Source organism: Conger conger, chromosome 19 (genome assembly GCF_963514075.1).
Source record: "Conger conger chromosome 19, fConCon1.1, whole genome shotgun sequence".
Lineage (NCBI taxonomy): Eukaryota > Metazoa > Chordata > Actinopteri > Anguilliformes > Congridae > Conger > Conger conger.
In genome coordinates this window covers 19,691,316-19,711,315 of record NC_083778.1, presented here as the reverse complement: position 1 = coordinate 19,711,315, position 20,000 = coordinate 19,691,316, and the positions used below count along the sequence as shown (strand labels likewise).

Genomic DNA, 20,000 nt, shown 5'->3' with positions numbered 1-20,000 from the left:
CTAAATAAGTCATACGTTCCCTGTTCACCAGAAAGCGGTCGGTCTCTCTCCCTGCTGGGTGTGCGGTTGATCCATTTTTGAACTGGTGCGACTGTGTGATTTGACGCGATTGCAGCTTCCCAGTTGGCACGAACGCTGATTCAGAAGCGGGGTCCTGTTTTACGCGTGTCCCTGGTTATTCCTCCAGGAGGCGAGCGCTGGAGCCAGACGTCCCTTTACGATCGAATCATTAGTAATTCCTATAACCGATGCATCATAGTGCAATTAGACTCACGTCACTGTTGATAAATTAGAAGGAAGCAAACATGGACTCGAGGGAGAGGGGCAGTAACGAATACCGATTCCAGGACCAGTCGAACTCGTCGTCCGCGGCAAAGCCCTGTTTCATGCAATCGCGGTCATTTCTTGTCTGCGATTGCCGCTAATCGAATCGATTGTGTGCCAGGCATGCAAATTGGAAACGGCCCAAGGTCAGATACAGTAAATCATAGCGCAGGAGAATCGCTCAATAACGGAACACTCAAAACCAGGTGCATTTAATTCAGGTTCAAAATTGTATTTAATTGAAAAAACGTTTTTTTTCTTTTACCCCCTCACGTTGGTATTACGAGAGTTTGATTAGCTTTTACTCATTAATATTGTATCAATGTTAAGTTCTTTCATGAAATATTGAAGATGAGCGTGTTTTGTTGCAGCCGCTGTTCGCTGCTCCTCTGCTGGGCCAGTGTGACTCCAACGGTCGTTTATTTTACCGCGTCTCAGAAGGGCGGCTGACCCCCACACCGCTGCGTCTCTCTGTAAATTGGATCGGTGCGGCGCGTTGTTCTGCTAACGGGACGTCCGACAGACAGCAGCTCACACAGAGGCAGCTGTGCTCTTGCCCCTGAGAAACATGGTCTAATATGTCTCGTATCACCCTCATTTTCACACTTCACCTGGGCCCTCTGTATGAGTCACCTAAGTACTCTGTTCCTGCCATAGTCACCTCATTCTATTATCTCTCCCTCCCCCTCTTTCTCTCTCTCTCTCTCTCTCTCTCTCTCTCTATCTTTCTCTCTCCATACCACAGCACTGTACTTTCATTCACAATCTCCTGTTCCTCGCCTGCTCTCTGCACCTGTCTCTCTCCTCTATCTCCGCTCCCGGACTGGATTCTGTTCTTCTTTTCCCCCGTGTGCTGGCCCCCCCTCTCTCCGTGGCCCCCGCCGGGACTCTCTCTCTCTCTCTCTCTCTCTCTCCCTCTCCCTCTCTCTCTCTCTCTCTCTCTCTCTGTCTCTCTCTCTCTCTCTCTCTCTCTCTCTCATCTCTCTCTGTCTCTCTCTCTCTCCCTCTCTCTCTCTCTCTCTCTCTCTCTGTGGGGACAGGGCTGTGTGAGCTCCAGGAGAGGGGCTCTGTGTTGGGGGCAGAGAGGAGGACCTGAGCTGATCTGGGAGACATGATCCTGTCTGACCCGGGGTTACTGCTGCCGCTGTGCTGGGGGAGAGGGTGTGTGGGTGTGTGTTTGTCTGTCTGTCTGTGTGTGTGTCTGGTGTTTATGTATGTGTGTGTAGGCATGTGCGTGTGCGTATGCGTATGCGTATGCGTGTGCGTGTCTATCTGTGTTTTAAAAGCGTGTCCTCTCTTCTAGCTTTCTCTCTCCCTGTTATTCTCCTCTCTCTCTGGAAATGAGAAAATGCGTTGAGTTTCAACCTGTACCTGACTGAGCTTCCATGTTGATTGGTCCTTTACACTGCGGAGGAGGAGGAGGAGGAGGAGGAGGAGGATGATGATGATGATGATGATGATGATGATGATGATGATGATGATGATGATGATGATGATGCTGGTGATGTTGATGATGATGGCCACAATGCTGAACTCTGACCCCTGACCCATGACCCTCTCTCCGCAGTGATTACATCATCGAGGAGAAGAGTGCCATGCTGCAGAAGAAGGAGAGCGAGGGCTTTGGGTTCGTGCTCCGCGGGGCCAAAGGTACGAGCAGGGCCTGCTCCCCACCGCACTGTGCCGTCCCACACTCAGTGTCGCGCACCTGTACAATTTCGTTACGTCTTGGGCATAGTCATACCCTGTCGCGCAGTGTTGATTGGACAGCCAGATGGAACGCTGAAATTCAAAGTCAACATTGTAAACATCAGCTGTCTGGCAGCTTGTTACCATAGAGACAACAGAACGCTCGTCCCGGACCCTCGCCGAAGTGTAGATGCGAGACGTCGTGCGACACTTTCACATTCGTCAAACGATCGCAAGGGTAAACATCAGGCTTAAGACTCGTGGTCAGAGCTCTGCGGAGGCACACATAAACAGCACTTTCTACACTCCGTGAGCTCACCGTTGCCGTGACAATGTAATTTGCTGCAGTTTGATTAAGGAGTTGATCTAGAGCTCTGCTCACAGCTGTGTGTGTTTGCCAGGGGGCTGGAGGCTGGGCAGGGGGGCAGGTGTGAGCACTCTCCTCTCTCCTCTCTCTCCTCTCCTCCTCTCCTCCACTCTCCTCCACTCTCCTCCACTCTCCTCTCCTCCTCTCCTCCCCTCCTGTCCTCTCTCCTCCTCTCCTCTCCTCCTCTCCTCTCCTCTCCTCATCCTCCACTCTCCTCCACTCTCTCTCCTCCCTCCTCCCCTCCTCTCCTCTCCTCTCCTCCACTCTCCTCCTCTCCTCTCCTCTCCTCTCCTCTCCTCCACTCTCCTCCTCTCTCCTCCTCTCCTCTCCTCTCCTCCACTCTCCTCCTCTCCTCTCCTCCTCTCCTCCACTCTCCTCCAACTCTCCTCTCTCTCCTCCTCTCTCCTCCTCTCCTCTCCTCTCCTCCACTCTCCTCCACTCTCCTCCTCTCTCCTCCTCTCCTCTCCTCTCCTCACTCTCCTCCACTCTCCTCCACTCTCCTCTCTCCTCTCTGCCCCTCCCCTCTAGCACTTACACAGGGCCCGGCGGACCTTTTGAGGGACAGGTGATCAGCGGGAAAAGGCCACTGCAGCCTAGAAAAAGTTTCATTTTTAACCAAATTAAAGGGCTCTTCAACTGCTCAGGGGAACACAGCGACAGATCCTGTGACTGGAATAAATTACTCATGTTTTAAAAGGGCTGGACCAAATAAATGTATGTGGTGAAGCAACGCACATATTGATTGACGAGTGTGGTGTTGTTTTTCTCAGCGGTGTCACCCTCCATCTATGAGTGCCTTTATTTCTGAGAGTGTGGTGTTGTTTTTCTCAGCGGTGTCACCCGCCCATCGATGAGTGCCTTTATTTCTCGGAGTGTGGTGTTGTTTTTCTCAGCGGTGTCACCCGCCCATCGATGAGTGCCTTTATTTCTCGGAGTGTGGTGTTGTTTTTCTCAGCGGTGTCACCCGCCCATCGTTGAGTGGCTTTATTCTGAGAGTGTGGTGTTGTTTTTCTCAGCGGAGACGCCCATCGAGGAGTTCACCCCCACCCCGGCCTTCCCCGCGCTGCAGTACCTGGAGTCTGTGGATGTTGAGGGCGTGGCCTGGAGGGCGGGGCTCCGGACTGGAGACTTCCTCATTGAGGTAAAGACACGCCCCTCACTACTGAAGTTACAATAATGTTCTCTTTGGGTACAAATGAGTACGTTTTCCATGTAAAAATGTAAAACTTAATTTCATATTGCTGCCTAGGGTTACAATTTTATCTACTTATAGCAGGGTCAGCAACCCTGGTCCTGGAGAGTCGTGGCGTGTGCTGATTTTTGTTTTTGCCTGAGCACCAGCAACCGATTCAGACAAGGGTGATATGAGTTAACTGTGTCACCAGCTGCTATCATTGATCAATTAAGTGCAGAGTAACAACAAGCCAGCGCACCCCCGCGGCTCTCCAGGACCAGGGTTGCCCACCCCTGACCTACAGGGTGCCTCCCCAGAGACAGGCACGTGTTCCTCACTCGACGCTGTCCGTGCTGTGCTTGTGAGAGTGTGACGGTTCCTCTGGCCCCGCCCGCGCAGGTGAACGGGGTGAACGTGGTGAAGGTGGGGCACAAGCAGGTGGTCTCTCTGATCCGCCAGGGGGGAAACCACCTCCTGATGAAGGTGGTCTCCGTCACGCGCAAGCCCGAATCCGAGGAGGTGGTCCGCAAGAAAGGTGAGCTTTCTTTTTTATTATTTACAAACTAATATCATGATCATGAAAATGATGGCTTTTGAATGACGTGTATTGCTTGGATTGCTATGTAAGTACGTACAAACTAGATTCATAACTTCTGTGCGAGTGTTATGTGTGTCATAGTGTCCTTCGAGGGGTCTCAGTCTCGGCTTTGCAGTTCCTCCACCACGCGCGCGCGCAGCTGAGCGGGGTGATTTAGTCATGGGGGGGGATTGCTGGCTAGGCTAACAGGCTTCATAAATATTCCTTGCCTCAGACTGAGGGGGTCTCAGTACCTGCCCTTAATACACGTGCCCTACATAAGTATGCAAACACAGACGCCTCGAGTTGCACAGTCGATTTATCACATCGTTGTGTTCTGGAGACACAAACGCTACCTGCAGTGTGTGGGGGGCATGTGTGTGTATGTACCTACGTGTGTGTGTGTGTGTGTGTGTGTGTACCTACACGTGTGTGTGTTGCAGCAGAGCTGAGGAATGGGCTCATTGTGGCAGAGTCTCTCCGGGGAAAGCCGTTGCGTGTGGAATATTCCACAGACCGAGCGGAGAATGGAGCAGAAATGGGTTTGGAGAGTGAGGAGCAGGCTGCTGTGTGTCCCTCCCTCCTCACAGCCAGGCTGGCAGGGCAGGAGGAGATGTTTTTTGGGGGGGAGGTGGGAGGGGGGCCCCAGCGCTGACCTAGTTCGGCAGCGGAGGTTTTGACGGGACGGCAGACCCCAGACGGCAGGGCTCTCACTCTCCCTCTCTCTCACACAACAGAGAGAGGAGTGTGTGAGTGTGTGTGTGTGTGTGTGTGTGAGAGAGAGAGAGAGAGAGAGGAGCTGATCCCAGGTGCAGAGAGAGAACAGCGGGGGGGATCAGTCTTCTCTCCAGAAGCCGCTGGTTACCGGGGAGAGACCAGGAGAGCGTCTTTGTTCACCAGACTCTCATTATTGCAGTCGTTTTGTTCTCTTCTTCAGTCTGTGGTGAGGATTGTGTAATTTATTCGATGAGAAGATAAGAAGATAACAGCTCGGTGGCTGTCGGAGAACAAGCGGAGGACCGACTGTCAGCTTCAGAGTTCAGAGTGTTTTCTCCGCCGTCCTTGTTTCGACCCTGGATGTGGATGGCGGGTGTGTCTGGTGGACCCTCTGCGGGTGCGCTGGTTCTCCTGCAGGTGTAGCGCAGGGGTGTGGTCTTCCCTCTCGGCCACGCCCGGCGTGTGAGGACTGGGGCTTCCTCCAGCCCGGGGCGGGGGGGGCTGGATCGTTCTGGAGCGGGAGGGTAGGGGGCTACTCTGTGGAGCTGCAGCCTGCCTGTCGGGACTGGAGCCCTGCCTTTCGGGGTGAGGGTGCAGGCCTGCTTTCGCCCGGAGGAGGCCCCTCTGCGGTCTGACCTGCGGGGGGCGCCACAGAGCCCAGTAGTCTGCACGGACATCACCTCTTCACCGCTGAAAAAGGACGGGGATTCGTTTTTAATGTCCGGATTTGGATCCACTCTGGTTTTGCCACTGAAAAGGACGCTTATCGGCTGGAATAACGCATCTTCTTGAATGAGCTCTCGTCCCGTGTCACAAGAATCGTGTGTTGTGTGCTCTGTTTGAGAGGCTTGAGTGCAGGAGAAATTGTTTAGTTTGTGTTCCACTGGTGTGTGTGTGTGTGTGTGTGTGTGTGTGTGTGTGTGTGTGCTAAACAGTGTGGTTATTTGTAATGCTCTGTCTGTGTGTGTGCACACGTGTGGGGATCTTTGTAACACTGATGTGGTGTGTGTGTGTGTGTGTGTGTGTGTGTTAAACGGTGTGGTTCTGTGTAACTGTTCCTCTGCTCTCTGGACTGGTACGCCCTCTCCCAGTATAACTCTGCTCTCTGGACTGGTACACCCTCTCCCAGTATAACTCTGCTCTCTGGACTGGTACACCCTCTCCCAGTATAACTCTGCTCTCTGGACTGGTACGCCCTCTCCCAGTATAACTCTGCTCTCTGGACTGGTACACCCTCTCCCAGGCTGGAGGTATGCAGCGTTACCCAGCGATCACAGGACTCCCCCTCCCGCTGCAGTTACCATGGCTACCCTAATGAATGCTTAAATACAGCGTTGCAATAGGGCCTGGAAAATCTCCCTCTCTCTTTCCTCTCTCTTTCTCTCCCTCCTCCTTTCTCGGTCTCAGTGTTCCCTCTCTCTCTCTCTCAGTTGCGATGTACACTAAAGAGACGGGATTAAATATTTGCGAGCGGTGAATAACTCCCTCGCTGGACGGGGCAAGACTCTGCAGCGCTCTCTCTCCTCTTCCTCCTCCTCCTGCCCGCTCTCTCTCCTCTTCCTCCTCCTCCTGCCCGCTCTCTCTCCTTCGTCGAGGTCGCCGGTCCCCGCGCGCTCCGGACGGAACAGCCGCGGCGCAGGGAAGACGTCTCCTTCCTGTCAGAAACGAGGATCCATCCCCGACGCGATTTCGGAACGGTTTCGACTGCCCGCCCTGATCGGCGGGAATGTGCACAGCCGCGAGCTTCACCGACTCAACGGACTGCCGCGTTAGCGTTTGCTCCGCGATGCTGATTGGTGTTTCACACCGGCGTGTGACGGGGTTGCTGTGTTTGCGTGCGCTGTAGTGGGTGAAACAGGCCGGGTTTTGAGTTCTCTGGTTTAGAGAGAGACGCTGGGAGACCGGCTCTTGTCTAAAGCCCTCAGGGCGGAGGTGGATGTAGTCCCTGGTTTAGAGAGAGACGCTGGGGAGACCGGCTCTTGTCTAAAGCCCTCAGGGCGGAGGTGGATGTCTTCCCTGGTTTAGAGAGAGACTCTGGGAGACCGGCTCTTGTCTAAAGCCCTCAGGGCGGAGGTGGATGTAGTCCCTGGTTTAGAGAGAGACTCTGGGAGACCGGCTCTTGTCTAAAGCCCTCAGGGCGGAGGTGGATGTAGTCCCTGGTTTAGAGAGAGACTCTGGGAGACCGGCTCTTGTCTAAAGCCCTCAGGGCGGAGGTGGATGTCGTCCCTGGTTTAGAGAGAGACGCTGGGGAGACCGGCTCTTGTCTAAAGCCCTCAGGGCGGAGGTGGATGTCGTCCCTGGTTTAGAGAGAGACGCTGGGGAGACCGGCTCTTGCCTAAAGCCCTCAGGGCGGAGGTGGATGTAGTCCCTGGTTTAGAGAGAGACGCTGGGGAGACCGGCTCTTGTCTAAAGCCCTCAGGGCGGAGGTGGATGTAGTCCCTGGTTTAGAGAGAGACTCTGGGAGACCGGCTCTTGCCTAAAGCCCTCAGGGCGGAGGTGGATGTAGTCCCTGGTTTAGAGAGAGACTCTGGGAGACCGGCTCTTGTCTAAAGCCCTCAGGGCGGAGGTGGATGTAGTCCCTGGTTTAGAGAGAGACTCTGGGAGACCGGCTCTTGTCTAAAGCCCTCAGGGCGGAGGTGGATGTAGTCCCTGGTTTAGAGAGAGACTCTGGGAGACCAGCTCTTGTCTAAAGCCCTCAGGGTGGAGGTGGACGTATTCCCTGGTTTAGAGAGAGACTCTGGGAGACCGGTTCTTGTCTAAAGCCCTCAGGGCGGAGGTGGATGTCTTCCCTGGTTTAGAGAGAGACTCTGGGAGACCGGCTCTTGTCTAAAGCCCTCAGGGCGGAGGTGGATGTCGTCCCCGGGTCGTTGTGAGGGCCGGGCTTCGCGGTGAGCAGCCATGAAGAAGTCGGGGTCGAGCCGCAGGCTCAGCCGGGTGCTGCAGCAGTGCGAGTCCTCCAGCTCGCCGCAGTACGACCAGATAAAAGCCGTGAAGAAGAGCTGGAGCCTGCGCCTGGGCGGGGCCCGCCGGGCGCTGCACAGGAAGCCCAAAGCCAGCTCACCCTCCCTTTTCTCCACAGCTCCCCCGCCCCCCAAACGCGCGCCCAGCACCACCCTCACGCTGCGCTCCAAGTCCATGACGGCCGAGCTGGAGGAGCTGGGTGAGTCTGACACCTGACCTTTGACCCTTAACCTTCACCCCTAACCTCCTACCCCTAACCTCTTACCCTTACCCTTAACCTTAACCCCTAACCTCTTACCCCTTACCTGAACCTCTTACCCCAAACTTTAACCCCTAACCCCTAACCCTTAACCTCTTACCCCTAACCTTAACTCTTTATCCCAACCCCTTCTGTGTATTGTCATTAGGAGACTGCGTATTAAAATAACCTGTAAGATCCTGTAGTAATAACTGAACTGAATTTTTTTGTAAATAATTGCCGTTCCCCATCTTGTCCCAGGAGGATTTTTCAGTGAGTTAAACTGAATTAAAATTAACTGGTGTGTCTTGAGAACATCTTATGGGCATAAGACAGGCCTAAAATGCTTCAGACATGCGTTCAAGACTGCAAACATTTGCCAATAGATGCTAACTTTTTTCTGTTCGCCACAAACGTTAGTGAACAGTTTGAAAAGGTTGTGCGCAGCAAACGAAAATTGCTGCCGATGGGGAAAACGCAGCGACAACAAAGTTATAATACACTTTAATCAATGTAGTATTTGTTCTTACCTTATAAATTAAAGGTAAGAAACCAATCAGCTCTCTGCCATTGTTAGACCTAAGTCCATCCATTCGCATTAAAACAGCGTTGGCGGCAAACCAACTGGACTGTTCATTTAAAGTCGTTCAACAGTACCCGTGTGGCTCAAACACAGTTCACCACAGACGTTTGCGGTCTCGAACGCACGGCAGCCTGGTACGGGAGCGCAGGCAGTGTAAAAGCCAGCTGAGCGCTGATATAGCTCCGTCAGTCAGGCGGTGTGATGATGATCCGGGGCTAAGTCTCCCGCCTGCGCTACGCTCGATTGAGCCATTCCCTCTCCACCCCAACGCACAATCAGACGCTTTTCTCTCCCTTTATTCCCCGCAAGCATCCGCTCGGAGGAGGAGAGGAGGTGAGTACCGTCCCCGGGATAATTATCCGCCGCACCGCCGTGCCAGGCAGGTCGCCTAACGCGATAATTGCGGCTGCTAATTTAAACGGTTTCCAGTGCGGGGCGAAAGGAACCTGCTGCACATCTTTCTCACGGGAGGCAGGGAATGGTGGGGTAGAATCACGGGTAAGGGCTGATAACCTAGAGCAGGTCTTGGTTTGCATGGCGGCCTGGTGTGAACCCAGTCTGGCCAATCGTTGGCACTAATTACCGGGAGAGATGAGCTGGATTCGGAGGTCCAGCGTTGATGATCCCTCACCTAAAGTTCACAGGTGGACACCTTGCCTTGCTCAAGGACACCAAACACTTAGCCTGGATTTCTTCAGGATAGATCGGCTGTATAAAGGGATAGGTTGTGTAAGTTGTGCTGTTGTGTGTGGATAGTCATGGGCAGCCTGGGCGGCCTGTAGCGTAGTGGTTAAGGTAAATGACTGGGATACACAAGGTCGGTGGTTCTAATCCCAGTCTAGCCACAATAAGATCCGCACAGCCGTTGGGCCCTTGAGCAAGGCCCTTAACCCTGCATTGCTCCAGGGGAGGATTGTCCCCTGCTTAGTCTAATCAACTGTACGTCGCTCTGGATAAGAGCGTCTGCCAAATGCCAATAATGTAATGTAATGTCATGGCTGACTGTGGACGGAGTTGTGGCAGTGCTAGCCTCTGTAGCGCTCAGGCTAACGGGCTGGTTTGACGCGGGGGATGTTGTGTGCGGCTAACGGGCTGGTTTGACGCGGGGGATGTTGTGTGCGGCTAACGGGCTGGTTTGACGCGGGGGATGTTGTGTGCGGCTCACGGGCTGGTTCGGCGCGGTGGATGTTGTGTGACGTGACCTCGTGACGTGACCTCCTGCGTTTCTCTCCCCGGAGCAGAGCGGCTGGACGAGATGCTGGGCTCCCAGGAGCCCGTGCTGCGGCCGCAGGTGGCGGAGGCCGACTACCGCGCCGCCACCGTCAAGCAGAGGCCCACCAGCCGGAGGATCACACCGGCGGAGATCAGCGTACGCACCGCCGCTAACGTGCTAACGCCCTGTAGCCACCACCGCTAACGTGCTAACGCCCTGTAGCCACCACCGCTAACGTGCTAACGCCATGTAGCCACCACCGCTAACGTGCTAACGCCCTGTAGCCACCACTGCTAACGTGCTAACGCCCTGTAGCCACTACCGCTAATGTGCTAACCCCCTGCACAGCCACCACTGTAACACCCTGTACAACCACCGCCCTGTTTACACACTCTACACCCTGTCCAACTCCACACTCTCATATAGAGCTCACACAGTTGGAACCCATCAGGGGTAATTATGAGACACCAATGCGTGGGAGTCTCCCAGTTGCCCAGAGCAGAGCCACACTGGGCTACCACCTCATCCTCTTACTCACACTACATTAGCATTGTGTGGAGACTTTGTGTTGACATTAGCATGTATACATGAGCATTGCATGGAGACTTTGTGTTGACCTTACCATGTATACATTAGGATTGTGTGGAGACTTTGTGTAGAGATTAGCATCCATACATTAGCATTAGCATTAGCATAAGAAATGCTCTCACACATAAAATGTGTTCTGTTGGCAGATCATTTCTATCAACCGCCGTGCTGTTTAATTGAATTCTGTTTAATTTAAACATTGACGGAGTGGGTGTTGATGGTTGTTTGTGTCGCTCCACGGCAGTCTCTGTTTGAGCGCCAGGGGATGGCCCTGCACGGTGTGCTGCCTCCAGGGTTTGACAAGGACCACATACAGCTGCCAAAGGGGATGTCCCGGACCAAGTCCTTCGGTAAGCATCCTGCTGCAGGGTAACCGCCTTCCTGCCATCATCTCAGAAGAGTAAAAACTCTGCGTCCTCTTTATAACTGCCCTGCAATGACAAACAGGCAGCCCATTAGCCTACTGGCTAACTTTCTTGACTGGGCCCCGGAAGGTCGGTGGTTCAAGCCCCAGTGTCGCCACAATAAGATCCCCACAGCTGTCGGGCCCTTGAGCAAGGCCCTTAACCCTGCATTCCTCCTGGGGGAGATTGTCCCCTGCTTTGTCTCATCAACTGTGAGTCACAACTGTAATGTAATGCGATGCGAACTGAATACAGTTGAAGGGTTGAATGTGTGTATGATGGTGCAGGAGTATACTGGGTGTGATGTTTAGCGTAACGCTCCCCGTCCCGCCTCACAGGCTCCACGGAGGAGGACCGGCTGTCTGCGTTGGCGGGAGAGCCCCGCTTCCCCCGCAGCTCCTCCATGACGGACAGCCTGAGAGAAGGCCAGAGCATCCCTCCCCCTCCCCAAACGGCGCCGCCTCCCCCTCCCCCGTCCCCCTACCACTACCAGGACACGGGCCCGCCCCCGGCCTTCTGCCCGCCCCCGCCGCCCGGGCGGGGCCAGGAGCAGAGCCGCTCCAGCTTCAAGCCGGGCTCCGAGGCCAAGACGGCGGCGGGCGCGGCGGGCGAGCTGTACGAGGCGGCGGCGCGGCCCTCCGCCCACGCGGAGCGGCAGAAGAAGGCGCGCTCCATGATCATCCTGCAGGACTCGGCCCACCTGCCCGTGGAGCCCACCGAGATCCCGCGGCCGGGGCCCGCCTCCACGCCGCCGGAGAGGCTGAAGCGCAAGGGCCGCGGCGTGGACAACCCCTACGCCAACGTGGGCCAGTTCAGCATGGGGCTGTACACGCCCGCCAAGCCGCAGCGCAAGAAGAGCCCGCTGGTCAAGCAGCTGCAGGTGGAGGACGCCGCGGAGCGGGCCGCCCTGGCACAGGCCCACGCCCGCGACCTCTCCCCCACCGGCCGGCTGCCCCACCTCAGCCGCGCCGACTTCCACCTGCAGCAGCAGCTGCTGCAGCAGCAGGGGCCCCAGGGCCCGTTCTCGGCGGTGATCGCGGGGGCGGTGCGCGAGCGGGAGAAGCGCCTGCAGGACGGCAGGAAGTCGGCCGTGTTCCTGTCGGTGGGCGCGGGCGAGGCCGCGGCGGCCCCTCCGCCGGGCGAGGCCCCGTCGCTCACGCAGTCGCGCTCCGTGGACGAGCGGCTCCTCAGCCGCGAGCTGGGGCCCCTGCCCCCGCCCGCCCTGGTGCTGCAGCCCTCGCCCGGCGGCACCACCTTCATCCACCCGCTCACCGGCCGGCCCCTGGACCCCAGCTCCCCGCTGGCGCTGGCGCTGGCCGCGAGGGAGCGGGCGCTGACGTCGCAGGGCCAGTCCCCCGCCGGGAGCCCGGAGCCCCGCGCCAAACACGAGCGTCCCGAGGCCGAGGGGCGCCTCACGCCCACGCCCTTCTCCCCCGAGGCCAGGCCGGGCTTCCAGCCGCTCGCCCCGCGCTGGGGCTCCCTGAGCGCGCTGCACGCCGAGGCCGAGGAGCGCAAGGGCGCCGTGCTGAGCGTGGTGGACACGGCGCAGCGCAAGACGGCCGGCCTGGTGGAGGTGCACGCCCTGAGCAACGGGCAGGCCGAGGAGGAGGCGGAGCCGCCCCGGGACCCGCCCCCGCCCGCCGAGCTCCCCCCGCCGCCTCCGGCCGAGGCCACGCCCGCCGACCCCGACGTCCCGCCCCCGGCCGCCGGCCCCCCGGGGGACGAGACGTCTCTGGAGCAGGGCAGCTCGGAGGAGAAGAGTCTGACGCAGGGCAGCTCGGAGGAGGACACGGAGACCTACGCCGCCGCGGCCCTCCCGCCCGCCCTGCTCTCCTCCAGCGACGAGGAGACGCGCGAGGAGCTGCGCAAGATCGGCGTGGTGCCCCCGCCCGACGACTTCGCCAACGGGCTCAAGCCGCCGGACGCCCCGCCCGTCCCCGACGCCCCGCCCATCCTGGACGCCCCGGAGCCGCCCCTCCAGCCCGCCTCCGCCCCCGCCCCCGCCCCCGCGGCGGCAGAACACCCCCCTGCAGACGGGACACCCTCAGGGAAGCCCTCGGACGTCCCGCCGGCCCCAGAATCGGCGGCCGACTCCGGGGTGGAGGAGGCGGACACCCGCAGCTCCAGCGACCACCACCTGGAGACCACGAGCACCGTCTCCACCGTCTCCAGCATGTCCACGCTCTCGTCGGAGAGCGGCGAGCCCACCGACACCTACAGCTCGTACGCCGACGGGCAGACCTTCGTACTCGACAAGCCGCCAGTGCCTCCAAAGCCAAAGCTCAAGTCCCAGCTGGGCAAGGGGCCGGTGAGCTTCAGAGACCCCCTGCTGAAGCAGTCCTCGGACAGCGAGCTCCTCTCCCAGCAGCACGCGGCCAGCGGCCGCCCCCGCTACCTCTTCCAGAGACGCTCCAAGCTGTGGGGCGAGCCCCTGGAGCCGCGCCCGCCCCCGGGGCCCGAGGACGGCCGGCCCACTGTGATCGGGGAGCTGAGCTCCAGGCTGCAGCAGCTCAACAAGGACACGCGCTCGCTGGGCGAGGAGCCCGTGGGCGGGGCCTCGCTCGACCCCGGGAGGAAGTCCCCGGTGTCGGGTGCCAGGTGAGAGAGGGGGGGGGCCGTCAAAACGGTGAGGGGATCACGACCGGAATCGCGCGCCCGATATCGTAGCTCTGAGGGGGTTTGATCCAGCAGCCGTACCGAGCCGTCGTCAGAACAAAAACGACCCGTCGTTGCTCTGCAACCGCCCACACACTTCTGGTAGCATTAGCATTGGCATTAGCATTGCTTTTTCTATGACACTCCCCCCCCTTTTTTTTAAGAGCCAATTTCTCTAGAACGACAAATCCAATGAGACTAATATTTCACGTGTTCTCTATTGAGTACATACAGAACATTTACTCAAAGTTTCAGCAAAATTGGAGTGGTCGGTCCCCCACACATCTGTTTGATTTTTCACATAATTACTAATTATTAGACTGCCGTTTCTGGTTACCCAAACTTCGGCAACTCTGTCAGTACCACAATCTTGTATCGTTCATTGTTTAATTTAAATTGGATTCAGGCACATAATTAGTCTTAAGTTTGGCTACGTGCATAAAATGGCCTGTTGTCCTCAAAACAGCAACTGGGGCCATATGCAATGATGTGAGCTTTACTGGTGGGCGTGTGTGGTTCCGTTAAAGCGGCCAGTCTTTTACACTCTTTCAAAGTCCCCCGTGCCATATTCTGGGACCTCTTTTTCCCTTTTCTACTCCATTTTATTTGTGACCTTTTTTTCCCGCGTTCTCCAAAAAAAAAACTTTGAGGAACTTAATTTGATTCCCACATCATTAATTAATAGAGGCGGGAGCAGATTACATTCCCCGAGCTGTCCTTTTCAGGCTCTCTCACTGGGGTTTCAGAGAGTTTCACTTACTCGCACACACACACACACACAGTCACTCACACACCCACTCACTCGCTCGCTCACTCGCTCACTCACTCTGCGATCAGAGACCTGTCGGCCATCTTAGATTTCAGCCACTAATGAGGTCGCTAGCCCCCCCCCGGCCCCCGGGATGTGGATTCCAGCGGATGTCTGAAGGGTGGGGGGACCTCATGAGACTGAGTCTGAGGAGACATCCGTGAAATTGGCCGGGCCCAGCCTCTCCTCGTCCCTGTCCTTCCCCCGGGCCAGAGCAGTCTGCCTGGGTTATTAGGTTAACCGCACAGGCCTGCAGGATAGAGATTAGGCCGTGAGGAATGTGCCCGGGTTGGGGGGGGGGGCGATGAAATGAGCATTTTCAATTTAGCAATCGCATCAGCTGGAGTGCCACTTTCTGTCTGAGTACGGTCTGCAGTTCAGACCCCGCATGTCCCTCATCAACGGTCTTATAACCGGGCGGATGCTCTCATTTGCATTAATATTTAAACGCTTCAAGTGACGTATCGTAAATATTTCAGCACACGTAACGGGAACTTTTTTCACGTTAATATATTCTCTGAAGTTTTTAATGAATTCAAATGAAAACATTCATCTTATTCTCCTATGGAACGATTGGCGCTGGGTGTGTTTTTAGCTAATGTATGGTTTGTTTTGCTTCACGGTAAAGTACGGAAATTCAGCACAGCCTCCCGCCCAGCAGAGGGCAGTGGTGAGTACCCCCCCCATTTCAGCCCAGTGCCAGTGGGCCGTCTGTAGAGCGAGTCCCCCCCCCTAGCCTCCCCTACTTTAGCACGTTAGCATCTTCAGCCAAACCGTCCACAGAGCCCTTCCCTCTTTGTGCATCATGAGTTTTTTTTATTTCCTTTTGCACTGGCCTTACAGGATTTGGGGTGATGAAACAAGCCAGGCAGTTTGAACGATGATTTGTGTGTGTGTACTGAGCTGTTCTTCAGAAGCTCTTTGACTGGAGGGGGGTGTTCTCCCTCCCATTTAGCAGCTCATAATCGTTATGTTGCAATGTTTGCCATCGGTAATGCTTACTTCCTGAAAGTACAATTAAGACTTTATATTCTATTATATTTATATAATACCTTTATATTCCTACAGATGTGACAAGGAAAAGGAAGACAGTAGTCCATAGGTTTTTAGCTCCTAGGGTAAACATGAACTCATTTATTTTATTTAACGTTAAAACCCTGCATACTAATCCCTCTGTCATGGAGTAACATTATTTTGTTTTTGTTTGGTTTTGTGATTATCGCGACGCCGGCTGTTACCTTGTGTGTGTGTGCGTTTCCTGTGTTGTGTTTTGGGCAGGGCTGGTTTCTCCATCTGGCCTCTGCTCGCCCTCAGGCTAGAACCTGCAGGGGCATTGCAGACCGCATTTGTCATGCATTTAGAGGATATACTTTTTATTAAAAAGGATTTTGTACCCGAATATATACTCACTGAGCACTTTATTAGGTAGACCTGTACACCTGTGCAGCAGAAGACCAATAAAATAAGTCTAATAAATACCTAATAAAGTGCTCATTGAGTGTATATCATTATAGCTCCATGCTTGGTTAATTAGTTCATATCAAATTTTTCAGATCAAAGATTGAGTTGTTTTACACACTTATAATGCAGCAATATGTTCACTTCAACACAACATCTCAAGAATTGGAAGGAATCAATTGATTGAGAGTGTGAGAGTGTGTGTAGGACGCGTCTGTGTGTGTTGAAAAAAAAGAAAGATGAAATGCATGTGAAGTGCATACAAGGTAACAGTGGGCTGGCAGGCGTTAATCTCCCAGCATGCAGCACCTCATCTCTGCTCATCTCAGCAGCTCTCACTGTCACCTCACCCCACTGTAATGGTGTGCAAACAAGATGGCCGCCCTCTGTCCCCTGTCCACAGAGCTACTGTGCAAACAAGATGGCCGCCCTCTGTCCCCTGTCCACAGAGCTATTGTGCAAACAAGATGGCCGCCCTCTATCCCCTGTCCAAGATGGCCGCCCTCTATCCCCTGTCCACAGAGCTACTGTGCAAACAAGATGGCCGCCCTGTGTCCCCCCTCCACAGAGCTACTGTGTAAACAAGATGGCCACCCTGTGTCCCCCCTCCACAGAGCTACTGTGCAAACAAGATGGCCGCCCTGTGTCCCTTCTCCACAGAGCTGCTGTGCAAACAAGATGGCCGCCCTCTGTCCCCTCTCCACAGAGCTACTGTGTAAACAAGATGGCCACCCCCTGTCCACAGAGCTTCTGTGCAAACAAGATGGTCGCCCTCTGTCTGCTGTCCACATAGCCTTATTTTACACAAACTGTAGACAGACCTGCTCAGTGTATAGTCTCTCATACATGTCCAGAGACTGGGGTCAAATCGAATTGGCACAATAGCATTATGGTGAGGCAGGCCTGGGTCGATTGAATATTATAAATATTTTAACCCTTTAAGCAGCAATAGCAGTTAAGATTTACAATTTTATACAGTATTTTGCAATGAATGTCACCAAACAGTGTTCCTGCCTGTATGTTATTTCAGTATTACGACTTGGTAGTGTTGAGTAGAGTTTGAGTAGAGTTTGAGTAGAGAGAGGCAGTAGTGTAGCTGTGGAGACTAAACACCCTTTTTCTGTTGACTCCAGTAGGAGAAACAGGCACCTCCACACACACCTCTCTCTGTTCCCCCTGCTGCTCAGTCCTGTCCTGGAGAGGTACCCCTCAAACGGAGAAGACAAGGTGCTTACAGCACAGGGACACACTCACACACACACAAACACACACACACACACACACAAACACACACACACACACACACTCACTCATTCACTCACTCACACACACACATACACACACACACACATACACACACACTCACTCACTCACACACACACACTCACTCACACACACACACACACACACACACACACACTCACTCACACACACACACTCACTCACACACACACACACACACACACACACTCACTCACACACACACACACACACTGCCACATCAAGGTCATCCTTCCAGCACAAGTGATCCTGTGTTGAACACGGAGGGGTATAGGCGGGCAGACAGACTGGGTCTCGTGCCTTGTGGGTTTTCCGTGTCCACACACATTCATTTCAGCCTCGTTATCCCGGCGGGGCCCCTGCTCGGATTTCCCCTGATAGACAGTCCGCCCTGGACAACACCGCACAGATATTACAGGGCTCCATTCTCTCAAACCTGAGACGGGTGATGACACCGCCCAGGCCTGCTGTCGCCCGGAGCCTTTCATCAGGGTGACCCCGGGAGCTGCCTGGACAACAAGGCCTGAGCTTTCACCAGAACCCCCCTCTGCTGGGGAGCCAATGCCCATCAGCAGTGTCTCTCCCTGGGGCCGAGAGCTGGGGCTCCAGCCTCATAGCATGCTATTGGGGCTCAAACACACATGTAAAGACATGACTGCCTGTAGCCGAGTGGCTAAGCTACATGACCAGCACCCGGAAGGTTGCTGGTTCAAGCCCCGGTGTAGCCACGATAAGATCGGCTCAGCTGCTGGGCCCTTGAGCAAAGGCCCTTAACCCCGCATTGCTCCAGGGGGGATTGTCCCCTGCTTAGTCTAATCAAATGTCTGGCTAATGTCAGGACTGTTGTGACTGAAGCTAGTTGTTAAGCTGGCAAGCTGTCGGGGTGCTCTGATCTATCAAAACGCCCACCAGAAACACTTTTGTTTCATTCTTCTGAACTCGGCATCCAAAAAAAGAACTCCTGTTTTCTGTCATTTCAAGGTTTCTGTGTAACCTTTCAAATTTCTTCTCTGTGCCAACATTGGGGGTGAAACATGCAGTGAAGAATACAGTTGCTGTTTTATATAAAACATGCAGGACGCATTGTAATTATTGCTTGTTATAAAAAAAAAAGGTTTGTGAACAGCTGAGAAAGGTGCTGTCACACACTGTGCACCTCGTTCAGTTCAGGCTCCTCAATTCAAACCAATCAGTGCATAATTCAGTGCCCCTCGACCAATCGGACCACCGGTCTCCTGTGTGACGTCATCAGTGGGCGCTCCACTCTGAGCGTTCCGTCGGTTTGAGTCACGTCACCCATTGTGACCTCACTCAGTGTTCTAAAGCCCTCTGCCCTCAGCTTAGCACCGGTGAGTGCGCGAGCCAATCAGAGAGCTCAGCTGAGCACCGGTGAGTGCACGAGCCAAACGGAGAGCTCAGCGGCCATTTGCACACCATTACCACCTCCATTCCGTGTCTCGTGTTGCCGGTAAGCCTTTGTGCTTCACGCCGTCTCATCCGTGAACAGCGGCAGACTCAGACGCAGGCCTGCTCAGCTTGCTCAGGCTGTTACGTGTTCTTCACGCATAACTCTCCGGCAGTTCGGTTTTGTTTTTACCCGCTTCCTGCTCCGGCTCATTTGTTTTGAAACAAGACCGTTTTCGTAGCTTTGGCTGTTAATCCAGTTGTGGGTTTGTGATTGTTTTAAGTTTTTTTTTTTGTTGTTTCTTGTCAGTATTTCTCAGTGACTGTGTGAAGGCTAACAGCTGTTCCCATACTTAAGGTGTCATCGTTCTTCCTACAAAGTTTCTTTTTACTGAAATATAAGACCAGAGCAATAATGAAATACCACACCTTAGATCACACATTCATGATTTGATGATTGCAGCATGATTTGATTGATTTAATTCATTGCTCTCCCGTTCAAGATGCGATTGTCCACATTTACTCTACACACCACACAAGAAGAAACGCCCCAAAATCTCTCAAGCCCGATTGTGGCTGACGCGACACAAACTAGTAAGGGAACACTTGTCATCCTTTTGTTATAATTTTTTTTATATTCATGTTTTTTGTTTTATTGTTTAAGTGTTTTTTGAGACTCTGAACTTGTGTGCCCATTTATTTTCTCTCATTGACTGATGCTAACATGCTCTCTCATTGCCTCTCTCTCTGCTCACTCTGCATGGCACTCTGTCTAGATCTGAGTCTGGGCCCCGGAGTATGGGAGAACTGTGTAAGTGCTCATCAACATCTCATCCCAGTCTCCGCTTCTGCCTCCTCTATCTGCCCCCCTGTCCCCCTTCCCCTGTCCCATTCTACCCCCCCCACCACCACCCCTCTGCCCTGCCTCCCCGACCCTGAGAACCTCACTGCCCCATTACCCCGTACCCCACCCCACCCCACCCCACCCCACCCCACACCCCCAGTGCTCATGCTTGTCGTGTGGGCTGCTCTGTCCCTAAACCACCCCAGCCTTCAGGATGTAGGGAACGGGTTTCACCGCCCTGGCTGCGCTCCCCGCCACAGTCAGTTGGTGTCGATATCACAGCGAGGGATTATCCCAAAAGCGGCTCAGAGAATATAAATTGGCGTTACGCTGTTCTGATCGAGGCCGTGTGGGAGGAGGAGGAACAGCTCTTACACGCTTAAGGAGGGCGAGCCAATCGGCAAGAGAACACGTTTCCTGCTCCGTGAATGCTGGGATGCGCTCGCAGCTGCCATTTTGCTTTTCTTGTGGGCTTGCACGTTCTCACTGGAGACGTTTAGCAGGGTGTGGACGCCAGGTTTTCCTTTCCTGCATGTTCCCCCCCTTTGTTTTTCCTGCAATAAAACCGCTGCCATGGACTAGCAACACCACCGTGTTTCTGTAGCCCAAACACGGCCAGGGTTTCACCAAGCAGATGCATCAAACACAGACACACACAGACACACACACAGACACTCACACACACTCACAGTCACACAGACACACACAGACACAG

General features: G+C 54.6%; 1 protein-coding gene across 1 annotated transcript in view; it reads left to right on the top strand.

Moving 5' to 3' along the window:
• Positions 1 to 20,000, top strand: part of LOC133118947 (SH3 and multiple ankyrin repeat domains protein 3-like) — a 203,370-nt gene that overhangs the window by 181,288 nt on the left and 2,082 nt on the right. The window contains exons 16-24 of the mRNA XM_061229258.1: positions 1,892 to 1,974; positions 3,397 to 3,521; positions 3,954 to 4,089; positions 7,928 to 8,008; positions 8,940 to 8,963; positions 9,872 to 9,999; positions 10,676 to 10,781; positions 11,174 to 12,759; positions 12,817 to 13,433. Coding sequence (XP_061085242.1) covers positions 1,892 to 1,974; positions 3,397 to 3,521; positions 3,954 to 4,089; positions 7,928 to 8,008; positions 8,940 to 8,963; positions 9,872 to 9,999; positions 10,676 to 10,781; positions 11,174 to 12,759; positions 12,817 to 13,433 — 2,886 coding nt within the window. The remainder of the gene's footprint in view (positions 1 to 1,891; positions 1,975 to 3,396; positions 3,522 to 3,953; positions 4,090 to 7,927; positions 8,009 to 8,939; positions 8,964 to 9,871; positions 10,000 to 10,675; positions 10,782 to 11,173; positions 12,760 to 12,816; positions 13,434 to 20,000) is intronic.